The sequence below is a fragment of the Sceloporus occidentalis genome, unplaced genomic scaffold (genome assembly GCF_023333645.1).
Source record: "Sceloporus occidentalis isolate IW3139 unplaced genomic scaffold, rSceOcc1.0.p SCAF_6, whole genome shotgun sequence".
Taxonomy (NCBI): Eukaryota; Metazoa; Chordata; class Lepidosauria; order Squamata; family Phrynosomatidae; genus Sceloporus; species Sceloporus occidentalis.
In genome coordinates this window covers 23,242,534-23,268,446 of record NW_028316986.1, presented here as the reverse complement: position 1 = coordinate 23,268,446, position 25,913 = coordinate 23,242,534, and the positions used below count along the sequence as shown (strand labels likewise).

At 40.3% G+C, this 25,913-nt stretch overlaps 2 protein-coding genes across 8 annotated transcripts in view; one reads left to right on the top strand and one right to left on the bottom strand.

Annotated features, from left to right (window-relative positions):
• On the top strand, window positions 1–10,754 carry MEA1 (male-enhanced antigen 1). 2 transcript variants are annotated; one of them, XM_089529095.1, is made up of 4 exons: window positions 1–107; window positions 8,145–8,424; window positions 8,546–8,642; window positions 10,124–10,754. In XM_089529095.1, exons 2-4 carry the CDS (start codon window positions 8,155–8,157, stop codon window positions 10,285–10,287), a joined length of 531 nt encoding a protein of 176 aa, XP_089385221.1. In that variant the 5' UTR covers window positions 1–107; window positions 8,145–8,154; the 3' UTR covers window positions 10,288–10,754. The 2 variants fall into 2 exon arrangements, with proteins under 2 accessions (XP_089385221.1, XP_089385220.1); XM_089529094.1 differs by lacking the exon at window positions 1–107 and adding an exon at window positions 405–498.
• The window catches only part of PPP2R5D (protein phosphatase 2 regulatory subunit B'delta), a 73,242-nt gene continuing 49,202 nt past the window's right edge, over window positions 1,874–25,913 (bottom strand). For 2 of the 6 annotated variants that reach the window (XM_089529089.1, XM_089529092.1), the window contains exons 13-16: window positions 23,492–23,593; window positions 21,622–21,694; window positions 17,055–17,171; window positions 10,634–14,050 (exon numbers count right to left, since the gene is read on the bottom strand). In XM_089529089.1, the coding sequence (XP_089385215.1) occupies window positions 13,913–14,050; window positions 17,055–17,171; window positions 21,622–21,694; window positions 23,492–23,593 (430 nt within the window). In that variant the 3' untranslated portion in view covers window positions 10,634–13,912. Of the gene's footprint in view, window positions 2,479–10,633; window positions 14,051–17,054; window positions 17,172–21,621; window positions 21,695–23,491; window positions 23,594–25,913 lie in introns of those variants that run through there. The other 4 variants (XR_016281676.1, XR_016281677.1, XM_089529090.1 and 1 more) reach the window with 4 other exon arrangements.

The following is a 25,913-nucleotide window of genomic DNA, read 5'->3' as shown; positions in this document are numbered from 1 at the left end:
GCGCCTGGTTATGACGCCATTGAAAGTGGCCGGGAAGCCTTGTTGTTTCCGGAGGCAGCGGGGCAGAAGAGCCCTACGAAGTGGGTTTGGAGCGCCAGGAGCAGGCGGTGAGTGGAGGGCCTTTCCCCCAGGGACGGTGCTCTCCAGGCCCCTCTGGCGATGGAGGCCCGTTTAGGGAGGGATGCCAGCTGCTGTGTGCCTCCCGGTCGTTTCCGACTCATGGCAGCCCGCCCCTAATGTGAAGCTGTGCTGGGGCGTTCTTGGCGTGGTTTGTTCAGAGGGGCTGAATGGCCCTTGCCTTCCTTGGGGCTGAGAGCATGTCGCCATCAGGGAGGCCCTGCTTCAGGTGGGAAAGCCTCTCCTTTTACAGAGGCTGCCCCAAGGCCTGTGTCTTGGGGAGTGGGCTCTTCACAGAAGTAGAAGGGCAATTGGTAATTGTGGACAAAGCATTCATTTTACAAAGAGGTGTATGGATAACGTAAAAAGAAATTGGGCTTGGTAGGTATTTGGGTAGAACGGTTGTTGTTGTGTTCCTTCAAGTCATTTCTGACTTATGACAACCCTAAGGTGAACCTGTCACAAGGGCTGCTTTTTGTTATTGCCTTGTATTACCTATTATTATTATTATTATTATTATCATCCTTGGCAGGTTTCTGCGGAGGGGGTCTGCCACCATTGCCCTCCTTGAGGCTGAGAGAGTGTGTCTTCTTGCCCAGAGTCACCCAGTGGGTTTCATGGCTCAGTGGGGATTTGAACCTTGGTCTCCTACATTCAACCTACTGCACCATGCTGTTGTTGTTGTTGTTGTTGTTGTTGTGTGCCTTCAAGCTGTTTCCAACTTATGGCAACCCTAAGGCATGGGGTTTTCTTGACAAGCTTTGTTCAGAGGTGATTTTCCATTGCCATCCTGAGGCTGAGAGAGTGTGGCCTTACCAAGAGGGGTTTCATGGCTGAACTGGGAATCAAACCCTGGCCTCCAGAGTTGTACTTCAGCACTTAAACTACTAGACCAGGCTGGCTATAAACCTGTTAGTAGCTCCTTCCTGGTTGCCAGCCCTGCGTGCCATGAATCCTGACTGCCCCTTGTTAGTATTTTGGGAAACACTCAGGTTAATGGTGGATGATAATCAAATGTCGTGCGCAGAGTGCTTTCAGATGTTGAAAATGCACCCTCCCTCTCTTTCACTCAGCCTGAGTACTATTTATATCTCGCCTTTCCTCTGAGGAGCTCAAGGATGTAGAGCTGCTTCTGCTCCTCACTTTTATTCTCGCAGCAACTCTTATGAGATAAATGAGGCTGAGAGACAGTGACTGGGCCAAGCTTACTTATGGAGCTACATAACATAGCTGAGTAGGAGCCCAGCTCTCTCTAGCTTTGGACCAACACACTTAATACACAGCACCTCATTTTGTAAGGTGTTTTGAAGCAATTAAGAGAGAGATGGCGATACAAACTTATATATTGGTTGTGGACAAAATGGAGAGGGAGAATTTTTGTTTTCATTCTCACAAAACTGCAACTTGGAGTCATTTAATGAGCAATGGGACGGGAGCCCAGGTGGGTTGAGGGGGTGCTAAATAAATGTCTTAAATAATACATAGTTCTTTACATACCACATAAAACTATGGAATTGCTTACTTCAAGATGTGGCAATGGCCACCAAGGGGAGTGAGGCAGATTCAAAGGGTAAGGTCATTGAGAACAAATAGTTTTGATGCCTGTATTCGACGTCTAAAGTTGGAGGCAGTGTGCCCCTGAATACTAGTTATTTGGGAGAAAAACAGGAAAAGGCTCTTATCCTCCTGCCCTGCTATGGACTTCTGCTACGGTCTTATTGCTTTTTTGTATAATATGTATACAGTTTTAAAGAAATTCATGCACAGCATACACACACACACACACACATATATTATGACATAAAAATAAAACAGTATGGCATGATGATCACTTTTACAAACCATGGGAAGAATGTGTAAACGTGCTTTTGGACGCATGGGAAGATGTGCCAGAGAGGGTTTGTTGTTGTGCATCTTCAAGCCATTTCTGACTTACAGCAACCATAAAGCGGACCTAACACAGTTTTCTTGGCAGAATTTGTTCTGAAGGAGGGTTTGCTCTTGCCTTCCTCTGGGCTGAGTGTGTGTTACTTGCTCAAGATCACCAAGTAGATTTCTGTGGCTGAGCCTAAATTCAAGCCCTGGTGATATTCCATTGGTTGTGGAATGGCCAGAAAAAGAGCCTTTTAATATCTTGCAAAGGCTGGTTGGGTTTGTAGATGGTCTGCTAAGTATGGTGTTTCCAGGCTGGGCTTTTGTATATCAACAACAACACCTTGCACATAGTTGGTAGGTAATAGGCAGTCATTACATTTGTAGTAGCCTGCAGCTTCTGACTCCTTGTGTTGCTTTTTGATAGTTAAAGGTGAGCTGCTCAAGGCTGGTGTGTTCCTCTTCTGACAGGTGACTGTTAGTCTTCAGCTGCAAAAGAAAAGAGTTTTATGGCATCTTGAAGATGAACAGATTTATTGTGATATAAGCTTTAATGGATTACAGCCGACTCTAGGAGACTCATAGTTCAGCTCAGAAGATTGTTGCCTTTTTGAGTCATTGCTTATTGTACCCATTCTATGTACATCTGTAATACATAAGAATTTTAATAATGTTTGTATTAGACCTGTCATGTTTGAGCCATTCAGCATTAAGGGTTCTAGGCAGATTATTTCTCAGCTCTATCATCAGCTGCTTTTCTTTTCTTTCTTTTTCTCATTTATTTTTAATTAAATTTTAAAATCCATTCAAGGCAGCATTACATAACATCAGCATAGTACAATGAAAGAACTAGAACAAAACAAAGCTAGCTTTTCTACAGGAGAGAGTGGCAGATGTTTGGTTGTCTGGAAGAAGAGTGAGGGATGTAACAGGAACTATTATGGGGGCTATGCCTGTCTGTGTTCATTCAGGGCCTGGCCCTGTTTTTGCTGTCTCTGCCCCCCCCCCCCCCCGCTTAATAGCAAACATAGTCTTCTAATTTCTTGGCTCCTATCAGAGTTGGAGCCAAGGCACATGAACTCTTTGACTATTTCAATTATCTCCTCTAGAGTGAATTCTTGTAGATCTTCTATGGTCAGTGTGTGTGTAAGCTATGTATATACGCTCATCCCTCCACATTTGCTGCTTTGACTTTTGCAGATTTGACTATTCATGGATTTTATTAATATGCTCTCTCTAGGAATATCTAGGTCCTCCAGCACAACTCTATGATCAACTTTAACCAAAAGCCGCATTGAAGTACCTAGAAATTCCTAGAGAGAACACTCCACTCGGCATCTGTAGCTCCTCCAGTGCAATTTTATGGTCAGTGTCTGGCAGATGTTGACCACAGAGCTGCACTGGTAGACCTAGAGATTCCTGGAGAGGTGTTCTCAGCCAAAAACGTAGTGTTTTTGTTATTTGCGTGTGGAGGGACGAAGGTATTCTGTCAAATGCATGGTGGGGCATTGTTGTAGAGAATTAGCTACCATGAGTTAATCTTAGGATGGGGAACACAGTCTAGCTCTCCAGAAGTTGCTAGTCATAACTCCCATTATCCTTTGCCATTAGCTGTGCTGGTTATGGCTGATGTCAAGTGCAAACCAACAATACTGGGAAAGTGACATGTCCCTCATTAATGAGTTAATAAATTTTAGGAGACTTATTACCATCTGCCATAGCAGAGAGGAGGATAATTTGTTTAGGGCAAAGATGGGCATGATATGTCCTCTGGTCATTTCTGTAATATGCATCCCTCCATCCTGTGCTCACCATTCTTTCACTTAGAATAGCTGCAGGAACAAGCTAACTCCTTTTCTTGGTACAATGACATCTAAAATCCACAAAACTGTGGTATTTTTATTCAGCCAACAAAAATACATGATGTATTTGTGACAAGGCCTGGGTTAGGCCTGTGACTAACATTATCATTTTATAATTTTTTTCTCCTATATGATTTTTTAACACCTTTTGTCTGAGAAGAAGCCAGTGCAGCTCCGAAAGCTCCTCTCTTCTTTTTGTGCGTTTTGGTTGGCCAAACAAAGTATCGCTGTTTTGTGGATTATTTTTCCTTTATTGAAATACACACACACATAAATAGCATACACACTAAAAGAAAACCGAGCAAAGACAAAGGAAAATTATTTAAATTTCCATTATATTGACCATTACTCTTATCTTCCCATAGTTTGGATACTCTTTCCCATTTTTCTTCATATTGTTGTGAAGTTGTCATTTTTGACATTGAAATCATATCAGATATAGCTAGTTCATGCAGCTTCAAACGCCACTCATCTGTTGTTGGAATGATATTGGATTTCCAATACTTTGTGTATAACAATTGGGCAGTTGTAATCATGTACAACAAAACACTTCATCTTGAACCAAATTATCAGGTATTACATCAGTTATATTTAACAAAAATAATTCAGGATTCAGTGGAATTTTTTAAGTGTGAGTGTTATGTTTTTGCGTATCAGTTTCCAATTTATTTATTTTTATTTATTTTTGGCTTTACTACATTGCCACCAAAGATGATACAAAGTACCCCCTTTTTTATTACACTTCCAACAGTTTGTGTTACCATGCTTACTTATTTTGGCAAGCCTAGTTGGCGTCATATACCATCTAAAGAACAATTTATAATAATTCTCTTTTAAATTATTACATTTAGTAAAACGAAGGTTTCTTTTCCAGACAGTCTCCCAACTGATCATAGGTACTTCTCTCCCTATGTTTTGGGACATCTTACCATGTTTAACAGTTTCTTCTATCATCTCCATACTTAACAAGAATTTATAATCTTTTATAATTAGTTTTGTCCTATTCACCTTGATGGTTTTATCAAATTCTGTCTCATTACTTTCTATATCATCTTTAGATATGTCCCTTTTTCAATTGTCTCTGATTTGCTAATATTTAAACCAATTGATCTGGGAGTCCCCCTCCGATATTTCTTCTCTCTTTTTTTTAACTATTCTATTTCTCCAGATTTTAAAAAAAATATCATATCTCAACCAATTATTTGTTACGTTTTTTTCCTCTCTGATGAAATGCCTCCTGCAAGGACGTCCATCTGGGCAAATGTGTATAAAGATATTTCTTGCATTTATTCCAGATATTTAATAGAGCATTCCAAATAAAATGCTGTTTAAAATCTTTAGTTTTTATATCAGTTCCTTAACAAATATAAGCATGCCATCCTAGATTTAAAACACAGTTTTCTAAATATATCATTTTATCATCCTCTAAAGAAATCCAATCTTTGATCCAAGTCACAGCACAAGCAGCTCTAAATTAGGTAAACCCAATTTGCCTCTGTCTTTACTATCTTGCATCACTTTAAATTTTATTCTAGGTCTCTTTCTTTGCCATGAAACTTAGAAATATCTCTTCCTCGTATTTTGAAAGAATTCTTATTAGTTATGATCAGCAATAAAAGTCTGAAATAAAAATAACATTCGCGGAAGGACATTCATTTGGAGAGTGGAGATTTTCCCTAGTAGAGATGTCTGTCATTTCCCTCGTCTTTTTAGGCCGGATTTTAAATTTTTCCATACTGTTAAATAATTATAGAGATCTAAATTGTTTTTTGTCAGGGTTATGCCCAATTATTTGATTTTGGTTATCAATTGGAATTCTGTAAGAGATTTCAAATCTTCCTCTTCTTTTTTGGTTAAATTTTTAGTTAGCATACCATGTTTTTTAATTCACTCTAAATCCTGCTAAAATTACCAAAATCTCCCAGAACATCATCTAATCTTTTGATAGATTTTTTAGGATTTTCCAAAATAATAACTAAATTGTCTGCAAATGCTTGGCTTTGGAGATTTCTAGTCCTTGTATTTTGTCATCATTTCTTATTTTGTTATTGAGTACTTCCATTATCATTAAGAAAAGCAGAGGCGACAAGGGGCAACCTTTCTCAATATTAATCAAAGCCGGTTTTTCTCCGTTTATGTCTGGTAAATTGTTTATTATATATATTCATTTTCCAATTTTGAAACCTGCCCTTAATACCCCATTTATCCAGTACTATCTCTAAAAAGTCCCAATTCACATTATCGAAAGCCTTTTTGATATCTACGAACACCATCCCGAATTTCCTTTCCTTATATATTTGAAAGAATTCAGTTACATTGATTATTGTTCTAATATTATCTTTGAGATGTCTGTTCGGAAGAAAGTCTGCTTGTTCCAGTTGTATTTTATCAGATAATACTTTCTTCAGTCGTTCCACCAAGATAGATGTATAAATCTTATAATCCAAATTTAATAAGGAAGTTGGAAAGTAGTTCTTTGTTATTTCTGGATCCTTATTTTCTTTTGGAATTTAGATTGCTATTGAATGACACCGAGAATCTGGGTATTTTCCAAAATCAATTTCTTTAATAATTTCTAATAAGTGTGGTATTAATTCCTCTTTAAAGCTCTTATAAAATTTCCCTGTTAGACCACCAAGGCCTGGAGCTTTATTATCCTTTAGCCTTTTATTGCTGTTTCTCTTTCTTCTACTGATATTGGTTCATTCAGGTTTTTAGCTTGTTGTTGTGTAATACATATTTTGGTTTTTTCCTTATGTACTCTCCCTCTCGTATGTTCACTCTCTTTTCCTGGGTTGTAACTATTTCTTTTAATTTATTTTGTTGTGCAATGATATTATCTTTTTTTTAAGTTTTAATATCGCTTTTTTCTTTATTTTTTTAATCTCCAGGCAAGCCACTTTCCCACTTTATTAGCATTTTCAAAATCGTCGTATTTGATGTATTTAATCTTATCTGTAATTTCCTGCATTGCATTTTTATTAATCCTGTTTTTGATTAGTTGTAATTCACATAAGATTCTTTTGCCTTTAGGTTTATTTTTTGCTTCTTGCTCTTTCTTTTCCAGTTGATCCAATACATTTTATCTTTCTCTATTTTCTCAATTTTCTTTCTCCTTTCTTGCTGTATTAGTAGCCCCCTGAAGACAGCTTTACCTTCATCCCAAGTTATTTGCGTAGATGTTCCCTTCTTAGTAATCTCTTGGAAATATAATTTAATTTCTTGTCTAATTCTTTTATTCACATCTTTTGTTTTGTGGATTTTTGATGTTATTGTACTTTACTATATGGCCAACATGGCTACCCCTGAATAATTTTCCTTTTCTTGATTTTTTCTTTTATAAGAGGATGCATAGGATTTACTTATTGCTGTTAATTGCCATCAATTTGGCTCTGACTTATGGCAACTTATGAATGAGAGCCCTCCAAGAGATTCTGCTCAGGTTCTGCAAACTCAGAACCATGGTTTACTTGACTGAGCAATCAGATCTTTCTCTTTTTCTACTGCTTCCCACTTTACCAAGCATTATAATTTTTTCTAATGAGTCATGTTCACAATACACCCAAAGCTATTGTACCAAAGTACAATAGGCTCCTTTTGGCTGATGGGATGTCAGTGTTCACTTTCTAAGATTAGTAAATTCTAGGGAGTGCCGTTTTGATCAGAAAGGCCCATGTGGTGTTCAGGAACAGTGCTTACAGGAACAGTGCTAGCCTTGATAATGGAACATGTGCCACACACGCTCCATTTCTAGGGAAAATGTGAATATTAAAATAGAATAAATCCGTAGTATTTGTTCTCACAGTCAGTGATTTTAACAGCAGTGGGGACAGGGAATAGTACTCTGCATTTTCTATGGGGGGGAGGGATTTGGTTCTCAGCACAGGCAGTTACCAACTAAAACTGAACCATGTAAAGCACCAAAGAGGCTACTGTGGCCTCGTGTTACAGCAATGTTGTGTGAGCTGCCCCTCGAGGAAGCTTGCTTGCTATTGATTATGGAAGACATCCCTACTAAGTTTTAACTGAAGCCCAGTTTCCTGAAAGAGAGCCTGAAACCCAACATCCTATGTATTTAGTCAATTTATTGTCATTCACTATGGCGATGTTAACGGATGTAGGTCTCAGAGCTCTGAAATGGGTCTCAATGATTATTGCTCTTATCTCTTTGTAAAACATGTGTTGGATACTTCCCTTTTCCAATCATTTCTCAAACAACATATAGATTTTTTAAAAAATGATAACTATTTTGTTATATAAAGGTCAAAGATCAGTGTCATGTTCTTCCTACAGATCCCAGTGCATGGCCTTGGAGCCTGTGGTGGCGCTGACAATGGGTCCGGAGAGGATCTGTCCAAATGAGCATGAAGAGCTGGGGCTGCAAGAGGCACCTGATGGAACCCCTGAACCTACTGTGGAATGGAGTAGTGAGGAACCTGAAGAAGAAGAAGATGAAGGCAATAATAGCTATTTGTACCAACCCCTGAACCAAGATCCAGATCAAGGACCAGCAGCAGTTGAAGAAATGGTACCCAGCACAGAGCCAGCACTTGACATCAACGAGCGACTTCATGTAGGTTTGATTGCAATGAGTGTTTTCCTGGGGTTCTTTAAAAAATGAGATTACAGAGATCACCTTATGTTGGCATTCCTTTGCCTTCCGATTAACACTTTTAATGACTGTGTGCACACAGGCAATGAGATTGCATCTGCCTGATCCACCTGTAGACAGTGATGAAGAGGAGGGATCTGCAGCTCAGAGCAGTCGCAGCTCTATCCCTATGGATCCAGGTAACATTAAAGAAAAGATTATGCATTTTAGTTATATCTTTGTAGTCTGCAAGGGGTCGTAGAACTTCAGCATGGAAACCAAATCCTGCCATATTCATTGATTTTCTATTCTGCCTGTAAAGACCTGTCTTGTCCTGTTTTCTTCTGTGCTACTTACCATGTTTCTATCTTGCTCTTCTTTAAAAAAAAACTCTAGGTTACAGAGGGGATTTTTTCATCGGTCTTCACAGCAGCCCTGTGATATATACTAGAGAAAAATACTATTTGCGTCAAGAGTCAGAATCTAAATTCGAGTTTCCCTTGTCCATGTCTAACATTGTGTTCTCTGCATCATTGCTTCTCAAACTTTGGTTATCCTGGGGGTGAAACAGACTGCCCTAAAGGAGCGGCTTGCCACCACCCCACCCAGCATTTTCTGGGCCAAAAGGAAATACTGCTTTTTGGCCCACTTTTTTGCACTCCTTTTGGTGTGTGTTGTGTGAATGCTGTGCCAAAGGAGTGCCGTAATGCCAGCTTGGGGGTGGCGTTGGGGCGCACGTTGTCCAAACACCACATTCCTATGCCACCCCCAAGCCAGCGCTTACTGCCAGTTTGTACAGCCCCCAGGTCTTTTGGATTTCAGGTGTCAGAATCCCTGGCCATTGGTTAATCTGGCTAAGACTTGAAGCCCAAAATGCTTGGAAGACCAAACGTTCAGTAGCATTCCTCTCATCCAACTAGCTATCGTACCAGTTTGTTTTCTTCCTTTTGCAACCTCTTATTTCAGCATAGTACCTGTAATGTATACTGCAGGAAATAGGATGGTTTATGGAGGTTCTTTAGTGTTGGTGGGAAAGAAGACCTGTTTATTTCTAATCAGTCCTGTTTCTAGTGCCAAGAGGGACTGTATCTTTCTCCTTGCACAGTGGCTGCCTGTATTAGTGAAGGAAGGGCATTGTAAAACGATGGGATGGAATTTTAGGAGGGCTTGATGCTGGGAGGGTGATCCAGAAGCCAAACTGTTTCACAGATCTGGAAAAGAGTAGTCTAAAATAGTGCTGCTCAATGGACCATTATAGCCAATGGTTAGGAATATGGTACTAGCTCCTGGGCCAGAGGAGAAAAAAGGCTGATCCTCCATGTGAGATAGTTTAAGAAGCAATAATCTGTTCCCCACCCCTGGTTTCCTGGAAATATCATTTTCAGGACAGTAATTAGTATAACAGTGCTCCCATTTTCAATGCTATTTAACTGTTACCTGAGCAGTGGTGTTTCTATTCTCTTGCTCTGGTACTCTCTCCTGTTTATAAGCTCTGTGGGGAAGCACTCGTTTTTGGTTGTTGAGTTGTTTGCAGTGAACGACTAGTGGCTCATACATTTATTCAGCTTTTGCTTTGGATTGTTAATCTCCATTCATCAGTGCTGACTGTTGAAATCCTTGCTGTAGGAATGTGGGGTTTTTTATGCTGTGTGTCTGATCCTTCAGTTTTCTTTGACTCTAGAACATGTGGAGTTGGTGAAAAGGACTATGGCTGGAATCAAGCTTCCTACACTGGCAATCCCTGCATGGGCCAATGAAATCTCAGATGATCAGTGGCAGGATATGGTGCAGCGAACACTTCAAGCCAGACAGAGTCAGAGTAGCTCTAAACCAGAATGGAAATGAAGATGGAAACTGCTAAGTGTGAAGTGCTGCACTTTAAATTATCTTTCTCTGAAGTGTCAGGTAGATGTTTATAGTTTCACCAGCGTCAAAACTCTGTGTTCATATTGTCTTATTTTAATATGGCTCCACCATCCATTTATAATACCCAGCTACTAGGGGGGATGGTGATCATCAGGATGTTTTCATAGTCTTGGAGGGGATGGGGGAAAAGCTTCTTGGAAGAAATAATCAGCTCATGTGAAATTACCCTTGGATATGTATGGTTTTATTACTATTCTCTTTTCTTCCCACCGCATTCTACTTTTCTATGTGACAAGTGGGCTAAAGATGGCCATGGTCCAATGTGTCATCTTTTTCAAGAGATCCATTTTATTTAGTTCTGTACATACAGGGACATCTGTACAAAATCCAACACTGTCATACTATGTAATACTCTACTGAAAATAAAGTACACCATATGTACATAATGAACTGTAAAGCAGCTTAATACTTGTGTCCAAGGAGTGAATGCATCACTTTTGCTTTTTCCCTCTTGAGAGAGGCTATGTAAAAAGTGAAAGAGGCAGCTCCAACCTTCTCCATGTAAAATGTAGGGAAGGTAAAAGCAGAAATTAGGACAAATACAAAGGGGAATCTTGCGCAGAGCTGGATTAAGGTAGAGAGTGACTGGAAACTGTGTGCTTTAGGTGCTCATTTTGGCTTCAGAAGTTACTACTTTCACCCAGTTTCTTCTTCCACTCCTCCCACCCATTGGATACATAGGACACCAGAATAAATTGGCAGCAAACTAAACTTTAATGTTAGGTAGCAAACACAAATTCCCTGACCTGAAACAAAGATTAGACAGGCTATATTTACATCTAAGCTGTACAGCACATGATGCTCAATTACAGCCCTGCTCCACCCCACGCAAAACTGTAACTGGCAGAGAAGTGCTGCGTAGTGTACATGTGGGAATGGAAATGGAAGAGATTTCCTACAGTCCTTCTTGTTTATAGAGCCCAGCCTTGGGTGGGGAAGGGAAGAGAGACAGAACACATTGCACTTCAATAGATAGGAACTCCAAGTCAGATTTTTTCCCTCCAGCAGATAAACTGCACCTGAAGATCAGGAGCTGAATATACAGACTGCTGCCTGTCTTGTTCTACAATCACTGAATTGATAAGTGTATGTTGAACATCAAGCATATTTTCCCCTTGTATATTTATTTTTTTACTTCCCACTTTGTTTTACCTAGTACATGCCAAGGGTTTTCACAGGCCTTGTAAGGACCTCAGTGGTATACGAAACAATTAGCCAGACAGTGCACCTTCAATAACGCATATTGCAAATGTTTGGCAGCAGACAGTGGAGGTTTAGCATTATGTATAATAATCATCTCAATTCTCTTGAATGCTAGTTATTATGTAGCCGAACGGCACCACCCATGCACTAACCAAGCTTTGCAGAAGTACAACAAAAAAAATGATGGGAGAAACCCCAGAAATAACCCAGTGAGGACTGAGCATGCTCAGTGACCACAAAATGCTGACTGTCTGGGGTGGTAGCGAAGAATTGGGTGGTAAGGGGAGAGGAGTGTTATGTCCTAGAGAGGAGGCATTGAACAGAAATGTTCCATAGGTGTTGCTTGTGATTAATAGCTGATTATCAACCATATCTCACTGCTTAAAGTGAGCAATTCCACTCTTGTTCAAATTGTGTTTTTCAGCTTAAAGAAAGCAAGACTGTGGCTTACTTAGCAGTGTGAAAAACTGGGAAATTACCACCTGTCTGATGATACCAACTCAAACAGAGAATTACATCTAACAAATTAAGATTCAGGGATCTCAGAATGAAATTACTCAAAACAAAGAAGAAATGAGAAAGCACAACTGGGTTAATGATGGGTAGATAGACAAGGCAATACACAATCTAAAGATTTAAACATGAAAGAACAGGAATGTTATGTAGGGTAGAAAGAGGCTTACAGCTGATCATAAATCATACTTTTTCTGATTTCAATGGAATTTACTTTGAAGTAGATCCTGCAGATTTAAAATTAATAGTAAAGGACTAAAAATGAGAATCTGACAAATTTCAGTAGACAAGTTATCTAAAGATATGACTGGAAAGTTTACATCAGGGTTGGGCAGAATGCAGTCCTCTGGATATTGTTAGACTGGAACTTTCAGTGTCCCTCACCACTAGCTATTGTGGCTAGGACTACTGCAAACTGCATTCCAACAACATCTGAGCTGTATTGTTCACACTTCTGGTGGGTGAAGAACTGGTTAGAGTGAGGGTCTTTCCCTTTTGTGATGTTCCATGATCCAGAAATTCAGTTAGCAGCCTGTGAACAATGGCAGCATATTAAGCAAAGCCAGTTATTATTTGTAAGACAGCAGTAGCTTAGGGAAAGCCTCTAAATTTGTACACTCCCTAAAAGAGGTCAGCAACTTCTCCTTGGGCTAGAACAGCTGGAATGAACACAATGCACAATGAGGCCTCATCCATACCAAACATTACATACTCAGAAAATGGAAACTGAAATTTCCTTGATTGTGCATCTATTTCTCTTGTTTCCAAATTGCTGAATATTTAAAGCTGTTTGTGAAAGTGTTCAATAAGCTTTCTTGTTAGTAAGTTATTAATTCAGAGTTCTCCTGAGCTTAAGAGCCAAGAGTGGGAAGGGAGTTTGCCATAATGAAACAATCTGCTTCAAAGTCACTCTGGCTCCATTTCTAGCTAAATTAGAGAGAAAACCAAACAGTAAGTGAGCCTGTCATGCAGCAGTTATACTATAACTACCAGGGCACACCAATCAACTGCTAGCCATCTGGGAGGATGAAAACTATGACAGAGCTGAAAGTATTGGTTCTAGATGGCTGCCAATGCATCACAATTTCTGGAATGGAAAAAGTGCAAATATAGTTACCCTTATTCATACTGACCAAAACAAGCAACATTCCCTAATCAGTTAACCATTTATTTGGCCAGAGGTGGGAAGCAATGCACATTGTTCCGCAATCTAGCCAGAAGTGTCTTGATCCCTATGAAATAACCTGTATTTACCTGCACAACCAATTTCACATATAGCTTTTGTATTATAGTGTGGGAATGGTGGGTAATAGGAGTTCAAAGCCAGTGTGAGTAAGCTATAGTGAATCATTACTGTTGTGCAGAGGTGAGTGGCCCTCCAGATATTGTTGGACTACAGTGCCCATCAGCTCCAACAAGCACTGCTAACGGCAAAAGATGGTGGGGACTGCAGCTGAATGGTATCTGGAAGATCACATGTTGAGCTTACTCCTGTAGTAGTGCATGGCTGATAAATGCCTGAACTCGCTGCTTTGGTCCTGGGACTGGAGTCAAATTAAAAACAACAGGGACCAAAATACTCCCTGTGTGTAATGGTACTCTCATGGATTGGCTAGGCTCCTTTCACACGTGCACACAAACACAACCTTAAGAGGATAAAGCAGGAGGAAGTGACAGTGTGGTGGATATGAGGTACAATGTAAAATCAAATCTAACCTGAAAGAATGAGAATGGAGTGGAGGACAGGCACAGCTCACCATGTTCATTCCCTAGTTATACATTAGAACAAAGTGCGTTTCTGTGTACCCTCCAGGGGCTCCATAGCCCGTCAGAGTGCTTCCTGGCTTGAGGTGAGAAATTCTTCTGCTCTCTTGTGCGCTTCCAGGGCCTTTATGGTGTAGACATCCTGAGGAAGCTCTGATTTGCGACGCAGCAACACTTTCTCCTTCTTCATGTCTTTCAGCATCTAGACACAAATCCATAAGAAATAAATTAAGAAGCAGGTTCCAGGATGCATACTTCTCTCTCTTTCACCCTCTTCTCTTATTGGGCTCCCCACTTAACATAGTTTATGGGAAGTTGTGGTTTAACCACAATCAGGGTTTGTGGGTATCTTGCTGCCTTGTTGTCTTCCCTTTCCACCCTGTGATAATGACAGAAGAGGCTTGCCAATGTTTGAAATGAAAAAGCCCAGCAAAAAAGCTACCCAGTTCACCTAAGCTTGAAAGAGCAGGCAAAATGATGTTGGTCCAGCTCTTAAAAGCCCATTCCAACATAACCATTAGTGAGGAATAATGGGAGCTGCAGTCTAACACTATCTACAATGCTCATGTTACCCACTCCTGTCCTAAGGTATACTATTTTCTTACAAGGGATCAGCTGTCAAGCAGCACCATCTATGGATGATGTCAAATTCCCAGAGATCACATCATGAGACTATGGTAGTGCCATGACTGAAAACAGAGGTAATAAAATGGGAACAAAGCTGACAATCTGAGCAAGTGAGCCAAGTTGTAAAAGTACAGACCAACAGAGACATGCATCAAATTATAATGGGATTCAGCATGAGGAACACAACCTAGAAGCCATCCATTCATTCAGGTGGGGAACAATGAGACTGAGCAGCAAGCATGAAGTGGATTTTGGTGGAGAAATCTTAATTATAATTAGAACCATAAGTTGTATGTTTACTTATTAGTCCTCTTTCACAAATTAGTTAAATCAAAGCTCAAAAGCAAACAGCCTCTTGGTCATCTTTCTTTTACATATATAGGAAAGGAAGCCCTGTGAGTTCTGTACCATCGGATTCCATATTCAACTCCACCACCATATTTCCATCTTTCTAATCACCCACAACAATTTACTTTGTGGAAATCTAAAGGTCTGAGTGAAGGGTATGCCAGGCTAGCAAAGAAGAAGTGGGGAGAGTTGGAGTGTTTTGATGAGGAATGCACAACTTGGAAAAGTTACTACTTTGAACTACAGCTCCCAGAATCCCCAGCCAGCATGGCCATTGTAGTTCAAAAGCACAGAATTTCTAAGTGTTGGGAAGGGAATGTGCAAAATTTTCCAACCAGTTAAGCAACTTGGGCATGGGAGCTTACATGGAGGGGAAGAGAGGTAGCGCACAGAACGTTGGGTGAACAAGGCAGATGTGGTAATGCAGGAGAGGATGTACAGGGGGATGAGCAATCACTGGGCTCAGAGCAAGCACAGCAGGAGCATAACTGAGCAGAAGCACTTGCTAATGGACCCTCTGTTAGAATGAGGACCCCACGAGGCAACCAATCTTTGCTGCCCTAGCCACTGGGCCCAAATATACCCAAGGCAGACCTGCAGTGCACACAAAGCAACTGGAGCGAACATCATTGGCCCACAGGAGGGCAAAATATTCTTGCTGAATCCTGCCTTCTTTCTGCCCTGCTGATTTTGTCCATTCATGCAAAAAGATCATTTTGTTCCAAGCCAAACTTGGAAAATTCACTTTGGGACTTCACCTCCCAGAATTCCTGGCCAGTCATAATAATAATTAATAATTTGTTTTATTTATATACCGCTATTCCAAAGACCATAGCGGCGAACAGCAAGTAAGCTAATTAGCAAGTAAGCTAATTTGCCCCCAACAGTCTGGGTACTCATTTTAGCGACCTCGGAAGGATGCAAGCCTGAGTCAAGCTTGAGCCCTTTTGCTGGTCTTGAACTCGCAACCTTGTGGTTTTGAGTGAATGGCTGCAGCACAGGCATTTAACCACTGCGCCACCAGGGCTCCTTATGAATTTCAGTGGTTTTATGCACTGCCAGATCTCAAAGATTAATGAGCTCCCAAGGCCACTCAAAGCAAGTAACACCTTAAGTAACAAGATCAGGGGAGGGGAAATACAAGTGCATGGTGAATAATGTTCTGGAGAAATGGAGAGGTTACTTGCTGAGAGAGGCAGAATTGATTTACAAATTTGCTGCAGTTTTATGGGTGGACTGCCTGACACAAAAGAATTGGCATCACAAAAGTGTTGAGTTATGATAAGCCTGAAAACATAGAATGAGCCCTGTTAGATCAGACTGTACAGTCCAGCAACCTTTCCACATAGTATCTGTTGCCTATGGGAAGCCCAAAAGCAAGATATAAAGACTAAGATACTCTTGGTGACATATACAAGCATAATCCCCAGTTATGCCTGCAAATGCATTTCTTGGGATGCTGCAAAAGAGGTATTCTGTACCTCCTTTGCACAATTCCCAGTTTTACTGGTGCACAACAGCAGCTGAGTCCTAACAGGCACTGCTCTGTCCCCCTGGCCAGTGAATGGCTTCTGGGGGTTAACCTTGGCTTTCCTCCTTCTTGGCTTTCCTCCTGCCAACATAGGCAGCTGTTGCACACATGGGGAAGTGGGAAGACGGAGCAGCCTCCACCTCACTCCCCAAAAGACAACATTTGTATGCTGATAGAGACACTGCATTCCCTCCAGAATGTTTACTGGATCGCAGCAACAGCACCAGCACCCTCCCACCTGTGCTCTCCAGCGATTAACTAACAGATGCATACCTTCTCTAATAGTATGCACAAGGCCTCACATTTGTATGCTATAGAAATCTTTCTACTGCACTGGGCAAATCAAAAGATAGGGATTTGATAGGGGTTACTGCCTACCAATTCTTTTGTTCTTTCTCAGGGAGATCCATGCAACCTGTGACTGACCCCTAGCTTGTCTCCTGAGCCAGTTAATGAAGTCTTGAGCATGCTTCTTGCACAAGAGGAACTCCAGTGGCAATCAAGAACCACATGTTACAGCAGGCCTGGCGAACACGTGATAATCCAGGGGATGCTGGACTGCAACTCCCATGATCTCGTATTCACTATGCTTTTAGGGCTGATGGTAGACACAGTCTGATATTAGTGGGAGGGTCACATGTTCCTCACTCCTGTACTACCAAAAGGCTCTTGGTCTATTGGGGATATACAGACAAGTCACCTGCACAGCCTCTGTTTCCATCGTTTTCTTCAGTAGCTGTATGTCCTCTGCAGTAGGGGTCTCCGTCTCCATGCAATAAACAGGAGGCAAAGGTGGGGGTACGCAATACATGGGGTACTGCAGGAACACAGCACACAGTAAAATGGCAATGCAAGCTCAGCAACTCAAGTACTGAAACACCAAATGTTTTAACACAGATAACACAGGTCTACAAGGTAAGTCAGTGGCCTAAATCCACTTGCTAGTCACAACTAGAGTAGAGGCATATCATAAATTGCCTAATATTAAGTCAATACTTATGTAAATCCCATTGATCCAATGGGTTCACTGTAGTAGAAACTAGCAAGTGAATTTAGACCATTTATTCATTAACTTTGTATCCAGTTTTTCTACTAAAAATAGTGTTTATGACAGCTAACAGTTAAATACAGATAAAATATGGAATTATAATTAAAACATCAAAACAAATAAATTAAAAACAGATTAGTTAAAAAGAAAGAAACAGTACCTACCAGTTAAGAATTCTTTTAGTACATAAAGCTGCTCAGCAGGGCTCAGAAAACTTACTTTATAAAAAATACAACTCTCAGTCTCTCTCAGCCAACATGACTATGCTGGCTGGGGATTCTGTGAGCTGTAGCCTTGGAAGTAATTTTTCCAAGCTCTGTTGAAAAGCAAAAAAGCCTAAATGAAAATGTGTGTGCACTCACAGAAGGACAACAGTGATGGATAACCTGGTCTTTTAGCAGGAAGTGACAGTGCCTAAGAGCAGCCACTAAAAAGGCCCACCAAACATGCCTCCAATGATAGAAACCAGCAAGCCAGCTCTCAAATGATCTGGTCTTAAGTCTTGCAGGGCTTTATAGACTGTAACCAGCACATTCAATTATGCTCAGAAGCAGGCTGCTAGTCAGTTGAACTTTAGGCAAGTAGAGGGGTGAGTCTGTTTTGGGCTTGTCTAAATGCGTTATTTACTTCAAATTCTCCCCAGGCTCACTGTGTCCTGTTTATGTGACACAGGGCCAACCAAATTGGATGTGGTAGAATTCAATGATATAGCCATGTTAGTCTGTAGAATCCATATGTAGAGAGATCCTCTGAGACTAACTGAAAGAAAGAAGTTAGCAGCATGAGCTTTCATAGACTTAAGTCTACTTCCTCAGGTGCATTTGATCCACTCCATCAAATGCATCTGAGGAAGTAGACTTAAGTCTACGAAAGCTCATGCTGCTAACTTCTTTCTTTCAGTTAGTCTCAAAGGTGCTACAAGATATCTCTACATACAAATCAGATGTGGACTGTCTTCACAATGTCTGCACCCAATTTGGCATTTCCTCCTCTTAACCTAAATTTAAAAACCTTACCTTTTACTCCATGTTTTCAGCATTCTGCGCAGTGACAATGGGCACCTGACTTCCGACAGTGTCCCTGGCAAGCTGCCCATTACTGCTGCTGCAGGTGCAAGTTGCTGAGGTCAGAATGAGGTGCCCAGCATCATTAACATGGGTGGGCCCCTCATTGTGACCTTAGCGGTGGTATTTGGCTTGGGAATCATGGAATTGCATAGAAAGGCAGCCACCTATTGTCACTGCAGAAGAGCGCATGGATAACGGGGAGTTCAGGGGGATTCAGGTCCAGAATATTCCAGGGACAGCCCAGAGTATTCTGGACAGTGAAGACAAGCTCACTAAAATTCCCTTCTGTCAAATGGCATGAGGGATAGAATCACAGAGTTGGAAGAGACAATAAGGGCATTCCAGTCCAACCCTCCTGCCCTGCAGGAATTCTCAATCAAAGCATTCCTGACAGATGGACATTGAGCCTCTGTTTAAAGACCTCCAAAGAAGGAGCTCCACAACACTCCAAGGGAGTGTGTTCCACTGTCTAACAATTCTTATTGTCAGGATGTTCTTCCTAATGTTGAGGTGGAATCTCTTTTCCTGTAGCTTCCATCCATTGTTCCAGGTCCTATTCTCTGGAGCAGCAGAAAACAAGCTTGCTCCATCTTCATGATGAACATCCCTTCTAATATTTAAACAAAGCTATCATCACCTCTTATCTGTCTCTTCTCCAGGCTAAACATACCCAGCTCTCTAAGTCGTTCCCCTCATAGGGCATGGTTTCCAGACCCTTCACCATTTAAGTCGCCCTCCTTTGGACATGCTCTAGCTTATCAACATTCTTTATAAACACATATAAACACATTTCTCCCTAATTTCTGCTGCTTTCATATTCCATATATTTGCCCACAATACAAGAGTGGATTTTTCTGTGATATTTTAACCCTTCATCCCTGGCTGGTTTCCCTCTTTTTTAATTTGTGAGTGTCACTGAAATGGTATTATCATCAAGACTTGAGAATGATGCAACAGAGCACACATCTACAGAGCTGGGAGACCTAAATGACTCCAGCACAGTATAAAATAAAAGAGTTTACACTGTGTTGGTTTACACCACTCAGCACTGTGGGATGCTCTGTTGCATCATTTACAGGGCCTGACAACAATGCCACTGCATATACATAAAACAGCTGATGTGGTGTTAAATAAAATTAATAAGTATTGTAATGTGATTTTTATTCATCTCTCTGAGAGGCTTTGAACAGAAGAGAAAAGTACATGAATACCTCATCAGTGGTATGCAAGCTCTTAGTACAATTGTCTCTGGTAATTTGTTCAGACCTTATATCTAAGGATACAACTATACAAGAGCAGTATTATAAAATAATTCTTAGTACAATATCATATATCTTAACATTAATCAAAGCAGAGTTCAGAAAGTTTTTTTGGACTACAACTTCCAGAATCTTGCAGCTAGCATGCTTATGACTATTCACTAGAAAAATAGATGTGGTTATCATGTTTCCTAAATTGAGTTTTCATGCTTCTGAGAATATTAACTGGAAAGTAATGCCAGAATGGGATGAAAATATATGTCTATATATGAATCAATTCCTTTTTCCCCTTACCTAGAATCCCTATATAAATAAATTATTATGATTATTATCATCATTATCAGTGATCCATCTAACATGGGGTAGACAACCTGGGGCATCAGAGTTCAGAAGTTTCTTCTGGGAATCATAAATTCCAGAATCCTGCATATCAGTAGCAGTGCTGGCTGGGAATTATGGGAGCTGTACTCTCAAATAACTTTTCCAAGGTCTGATTTGGAGTTACAATGCACCCGTGTCATACACAGGTGCAATATACGCGGCTTTCAACATAAGCTGAAAGCCGTGCCGGAAGGAATGGTGTCGTGCGCTGGAAAGAGTAATGGTGTGCACCGTCGCGTTCTTGAGCCCCATTTACTTAAATGGAGCTTGAACATATGCGGAATTTCACTTATGCAGGAGGGTGTCCTGGAACAGATCTCACACGTAAGGGAAGGGATCACTGCATTATGAAACATTTTTTTAAAAAAAAAATCTTGGGTTGTTTTTTTTTTAAAAAGTATGGCCAATAGTTCTATTTTACTTATATATCTGATTAGTAAAAAATAGCTGCCTTCTGCCTTTGGTCCCATGCCAGGAGAAATGGAGTGTGTAAATCAATCAATCAATCAAACAAACAAACAAATAAATATGTTTTCTGAAAGTGCAGAATGTCACAGCTAAACATATGTACCTCCCACACCATAAAATATAAAGTATTCCATTTTTTGATCCTTCTCTGATAGATAAAAAGACACTCTGCAGCGATTTTCTTAACCTTTTGTTTGAGACTTTTAACTCCCAGAAGTCCAAGCCAGTAAAGCCAATAGTCAAGGCTCCTGGAAGCAGAAGTCTAAAACAGCTGCAGAGCCAAACTATGGTCTACATACATGTCAATTCAGATGTTTGGAAGCTACTTGTGGATAAGTAAATCCTGTGCAGTACATGTAAAGGTCATGGAAAACAAATCATTATTCAAAGGCTTGGCAAGAAACAGATGCTTATTCTCCACAGCAACCATGTTTATTTCAGAGGCTCAGTAGTATGAGGAAGGACTGTAGCTTAATGATAGAGCATGTGTCTCACATGCAAAGAGCCCCAGATTCAGTTCCTGCCATCTTTGGATAGGTCTGGGAGATGAGACCCACATCTGAAACAATGGGCAATCACTGCTGGCCCCTGACCATGCTGGCAAGATGAGTCTAGAAGTTGTAACCCATTACAATGTTTTTCAAGGTCTGCTAAGATTGTATTTGTAAGGAATAACTGGGCTAAGTTCTGTTAATGTTTTAGCACAATATGGGTCCAACTTAAGTATGACATAACCATTTATCTTGCTCTTTATAATTTCTGTCTTCCAATCATGCCCATTTTACAGATGTAAAACTAAAACTAAGAGCAGCTCACCTAGGGCCATGTAATGGTTAGAGGTTTCATCACATATGTGAGATAGATAGATAGATAGATAGATAGATAGATAGATAGATAGATAGATAGATAGATAGATAGTTCAACAATACCCATTCGACCAGTAACAGTAGATTTCATGGTTGTAACAAGTTATGGTCCTATAACAAGAGCAAAAATGCAAGGACACTTCTGAAACATCCTTTCTCTGATAGTAATAACCAATACCTGAGGATTTTGGCGGGCTAGCTCCTCAATCTTGTGCCACATCTCTTCTCGTTCTTTTAACCTGAATCGCCCTCTGAAAATGAAAAATAATTTAGGATTATTATTAAGATTTCTAAACCTCATTAAGGTTTCCTTCATCTAAACTCTTTAAGATTTCTATCAGGAATGGAGAGCATGTGATCCATCATATTTTAATGGACTTCAATTCCCATTAGCAGTCCACAGCCAAATTGTTGGGATTTACAGTCTAATTACATAGGTAATCCCACCTGTTCCCCATCTCCTGGTTCCATGTGGCTCTCAAAAGGAAGTTCTATCCTAGCTTAACCCCCCACTTCACAATTTCTAAAAACAACAACAGTTGCTCCTAATGCCATTCACCCAAACAGAACAGTTCTCTTGAATAACACCCCCCTCATACATGTAGCATAACCGCCTCCCCCCCCCCCCCCCATCTATTATCTTCCCCATCCCTCACAAACTTTTATGGGCCTCAATATTAAAGACTTTCCAACTTTTGGCTTTGTAGCACTTCAAAGGCCAAAGTCCTTCTATGCACAAATCACACAGCTTTATACAACTGGGCACATTTAAAACAGTTAAGCTCTTAAGTCCAGTGTTTTTAAGGGGAACAAAATGTGCCTGACAGCATGATCTTATGTGTGTTTATTCAGAATTTTCAACTAGCCCTTAAAACCTTATGTGACAATAAAACCATTTTGTCCTTAAGGTGCCACATAGCTGTCTGTCTAGTCAGGTCAGCACCACTGTTTCTTATGCTCAAAACTGCAATCTACAGGATTGCAGCTTTACTCCGTCAATGTGGGCAGAGCAAGGAAGAAAGTCTGCACACACCTGGTTGTTGTCTTAAAGTGGCTTTGGACTAGCACAGGGATGGACAAAGTATTGCCCACAGCCTATATCCAGTCCCCAATCCCTTTTGGCACTCCCCAATACCCTCACAATTTTTATTTTTAAAAAACTGACATCAAAATATATCACCAAAATGAGGTGACAAAGCCAGTGATCAATCTTACTTATCTGTGGTTCAGTACAAAGTCCTAAGTACATTGTAGTAAATAAGAGAAGGAACTAAATGGGCTAAAGTCAATACCATAATCTGTTCAGTTATTTTTAATTTAGTCTCAACTCAAAATCAATATAGTACAAGCAACAGAGGGATATTTCAGCCCACTAATATAGAAATGTAAATTTAGTAATAATAAAATATTAGTAATAATATTAACATGTTCAGAATTTTAATGTATTTAATAGTACTTAGCAGTCAATTTTTAATCAATTTCATCTGTTTTAAAATCTATTTTATATATGTCACTAATATTTATATATTTTAACTTAAAAACCTAGAGAAGATAAATGAAGTATGGCCCTTGCACACTTCACCAACCTGAAAAATGACTTTTGGCAGTTGCTCTCCCCTTCACTAATAAAAGATATTACATTTTCACAACCTGGGCTGATTGCTTCCCAACTTTGGCTGAACCCTCCTGCACACCACAGCCTCCTTTACTCCAGTAAAGTATGCTCCTGAAGCTTGGGTAACCTTCTGGAAGCATATAGGAGAGTGAACTGCAGTACATGGAGGAAACATGGAGGAGTTATTCCATTTTATACAAATGGTTGTGCTTTTGACTAGTGGCAAAGCCACCACTGGACTTGGATGATACTTATTATATAGATCCATTCCCTTCTGGATACTATTTTCCTCCATGTCAGTAAGTGATATAAAACGCCTGGCTGGTACAGAGCTATAATCTCAATGCCACAGCCTCTTCATACTTGTTAACTTGTTATCACCAGGGAAGGGTCTTTAAACTGACAAGATTATCTTCCCAGCCAGACTACTTACTTCTGCTTTTCTGCCTTGTACTGCTGTGTACAGTCATCAAACAGCTTCTGGTTCATCTCCATGAACAGCTTCAGCGCATTGTAGATCAACCCATGGATTGTCCTACAAAAGACAGAAGTGGCAAACAATGAATGAATAACTGAATGAGCCTCCACAGCCCATTGGGTAAAACTGCTCTCCCATGGAAGAGATTTAAAGGCCCAGTAACATGAACTCCCAATACTTCACAGAGAGAGAAAAACAACACTTAAAACAGTTTCAAATGTCAACACACCTGGTAACAACCATACATGTGGATTAACTCCTGCTATTCAGGCCAGGCAGAATTATGGGTCCTTAACCATTCTTTGATATTTTCATTTGTTACATTTATATTCTTCAGTTTTTCTAATGAGCCCAAGATGGTATAAATGGCTTTTCTCTTTATCCTCACAAATATCCTTAATACGTAGATCAGACTGAGAGAGAGACTGGCTCACAGTCGTCCAATGAGATTCATAGATCAGTAGGTAGGGTCTTGAACTAAGATCTCCAAGCCCCACTCCAATACTCCCACCGTTACCTCACATTAATTCCTGGCTCTTCTTCCCATAAAACAGTTAAAAGGGAAGATAAAAGTATGTAAGGATAAAGATATATACAGAAGACTAATGCTACTATTGCAAAGTATACCACACGCTGGATGTGGACCGTAGAGATGAAAAAACATCACATGCATTTTGCCACCTCAAAGCTGGTACGAATGTTTCCTTTTTCTAAAATAGAAAATTAACCTTCACTGTAAGTAGCCAACACTATTATTCTCAAATCAGAGGAAGTAGCCATCTGAGGGATCTATCAAACTTAAGATCAGATTAAATGAGGGGTAAAGTCCAGTACCAATGCAATTAAGAGTGGACCATCAGTTGCAAAACTCGCCTCCCAAAGGCAGCATTTATCTACTTTTGAAGCAATTTGTCTGATCTGTAGTGTCTTGTGAATGCAAAGTATATCGCATGCTGCAGCTTCCTCTAATGAATATAAGTACTGGAGTGGGGCTTGGAGATCTCAGTTCAAGACCCTACTGAGCTATGAATCTCATTGGACAACCATGAGCCAGTCTCTCTCTCAACCTGATCTACGCATCAAGGATATTTGTGAGGATAAAGGGGAAAGGGGAAAAGCCATTTATACCACCTTGGGCTCATTAGAAAAACTGAAGACTATAAATGTAACAAATGAAATTATCAAAGAATGGTTAAGGACACGTAATTCTGCCTGGCCTGAATAGCAGAAATTAATCCATATGTACGTCAGTGAAAGCAGCTCTTGTAAATTGATCCATGATATTTGGCAGCCTGGGCAGATGCAAGGCATCATCCGCCAGGCATCTGGTCAATATGGAAGTTCACCTTTTCCCCCAAGGAAATTGAGAGAAAGGAAGCAAGTAAAGTTTCTGAACATTTATACAGACAGCTGTATAAATGTGTAAATATGAAAGACTATATACATGTCCCACTTGTGGCATTTCTTTTCAGAGGGATATGAAAGTTTTGGACAGAGCTTCAAATCTGTGCAACATGAGAGAATTCATCTTTGGCATAAAGAATGGAACAGGACATAAGATCACCATGTATCTTCCAAACATGCAGAGGTATTTGTTAACAGAGTACACCCCTAACTCTATGATCTAACTAGCAGATGTAATAGCTACTAGGAAGGCAAATTTCAATGATGTGAAACAAAGGGAACAGTTCCAAGTGGTTCCGAAAGGGCTGTTGTTGAAGTGTTGAAAATCTATCAAAGATGAAAAACAGATTAATGACAACTATATGGCCCTGAGCCTTCCAGTTTATTTACTTTTGTTCCTCTACAGAAGAACAGGAACTCAGAAGACCCTTTAAGTTGTTTTGGGTCCAGCAGGGTGCTCATCAGTAGATGTATATTAGACTTAGCCTACCATATAAGTATCAGGCTTGGCCTGAGTTCTAGGGACAATCACAGAAAAATATGTCTCATTAGAGCAATGCAGTTCTGATACAGAATTACTGAAGGTCCACTGGATAAAACCTTACTCAAGGAATTATATCCAGGGATAGTCTGATAGTCACAAAATAGTTAATACCTTTACTGGACAAACCAAAAAGGCACAATATACATGTTGTTAGCTTTCGAAGCTTCACTGGCTTCTTCATCAAGCAAAAGGTATTCAAAATCATACAAAGAAAAAAAAATGACAATATAAGTCATAGGCCTGCTTTCTGTCAAGATGTTGTGGCTGTGGTCCTCAGTTCAGATAGTATGGAAGGGTATTCATGCAGGTAGGCCCCTCCTCCTTCTGGCCATATGGGTACTGGGAGATTCTTAAATTCCTGGAAATAAGCCTTACATTTAAATTCCATTAGCAAGACAAAAAGCTACTGCCTTTGAGACCCAGTTTGTC

Bases quoted from the DNA above. Each gene is read 5' to 3' on its own strand.
- MEA1 (XM_089529095.1), top strand. From the start codon at position 8,155: ATGGCCTTGGAGCCTGTGGTGGCGCTGACAATGGGTCCGGAGAGGATC. The intron at 8,425-8,545 runs GTAGGTTTGATT...GTGTGCACACAG, and splicing joins ACATCAACGAGCGACTTCAT to GCAATGAGATTGCATCTGCC. The intron at 8,643-10,123 runs GTAACATTAAAG...CTTTGACTCTAG, and splicing joins CTCTATCCCTATGGATCCAG to AACATGTGGAGTTGGTGAAA.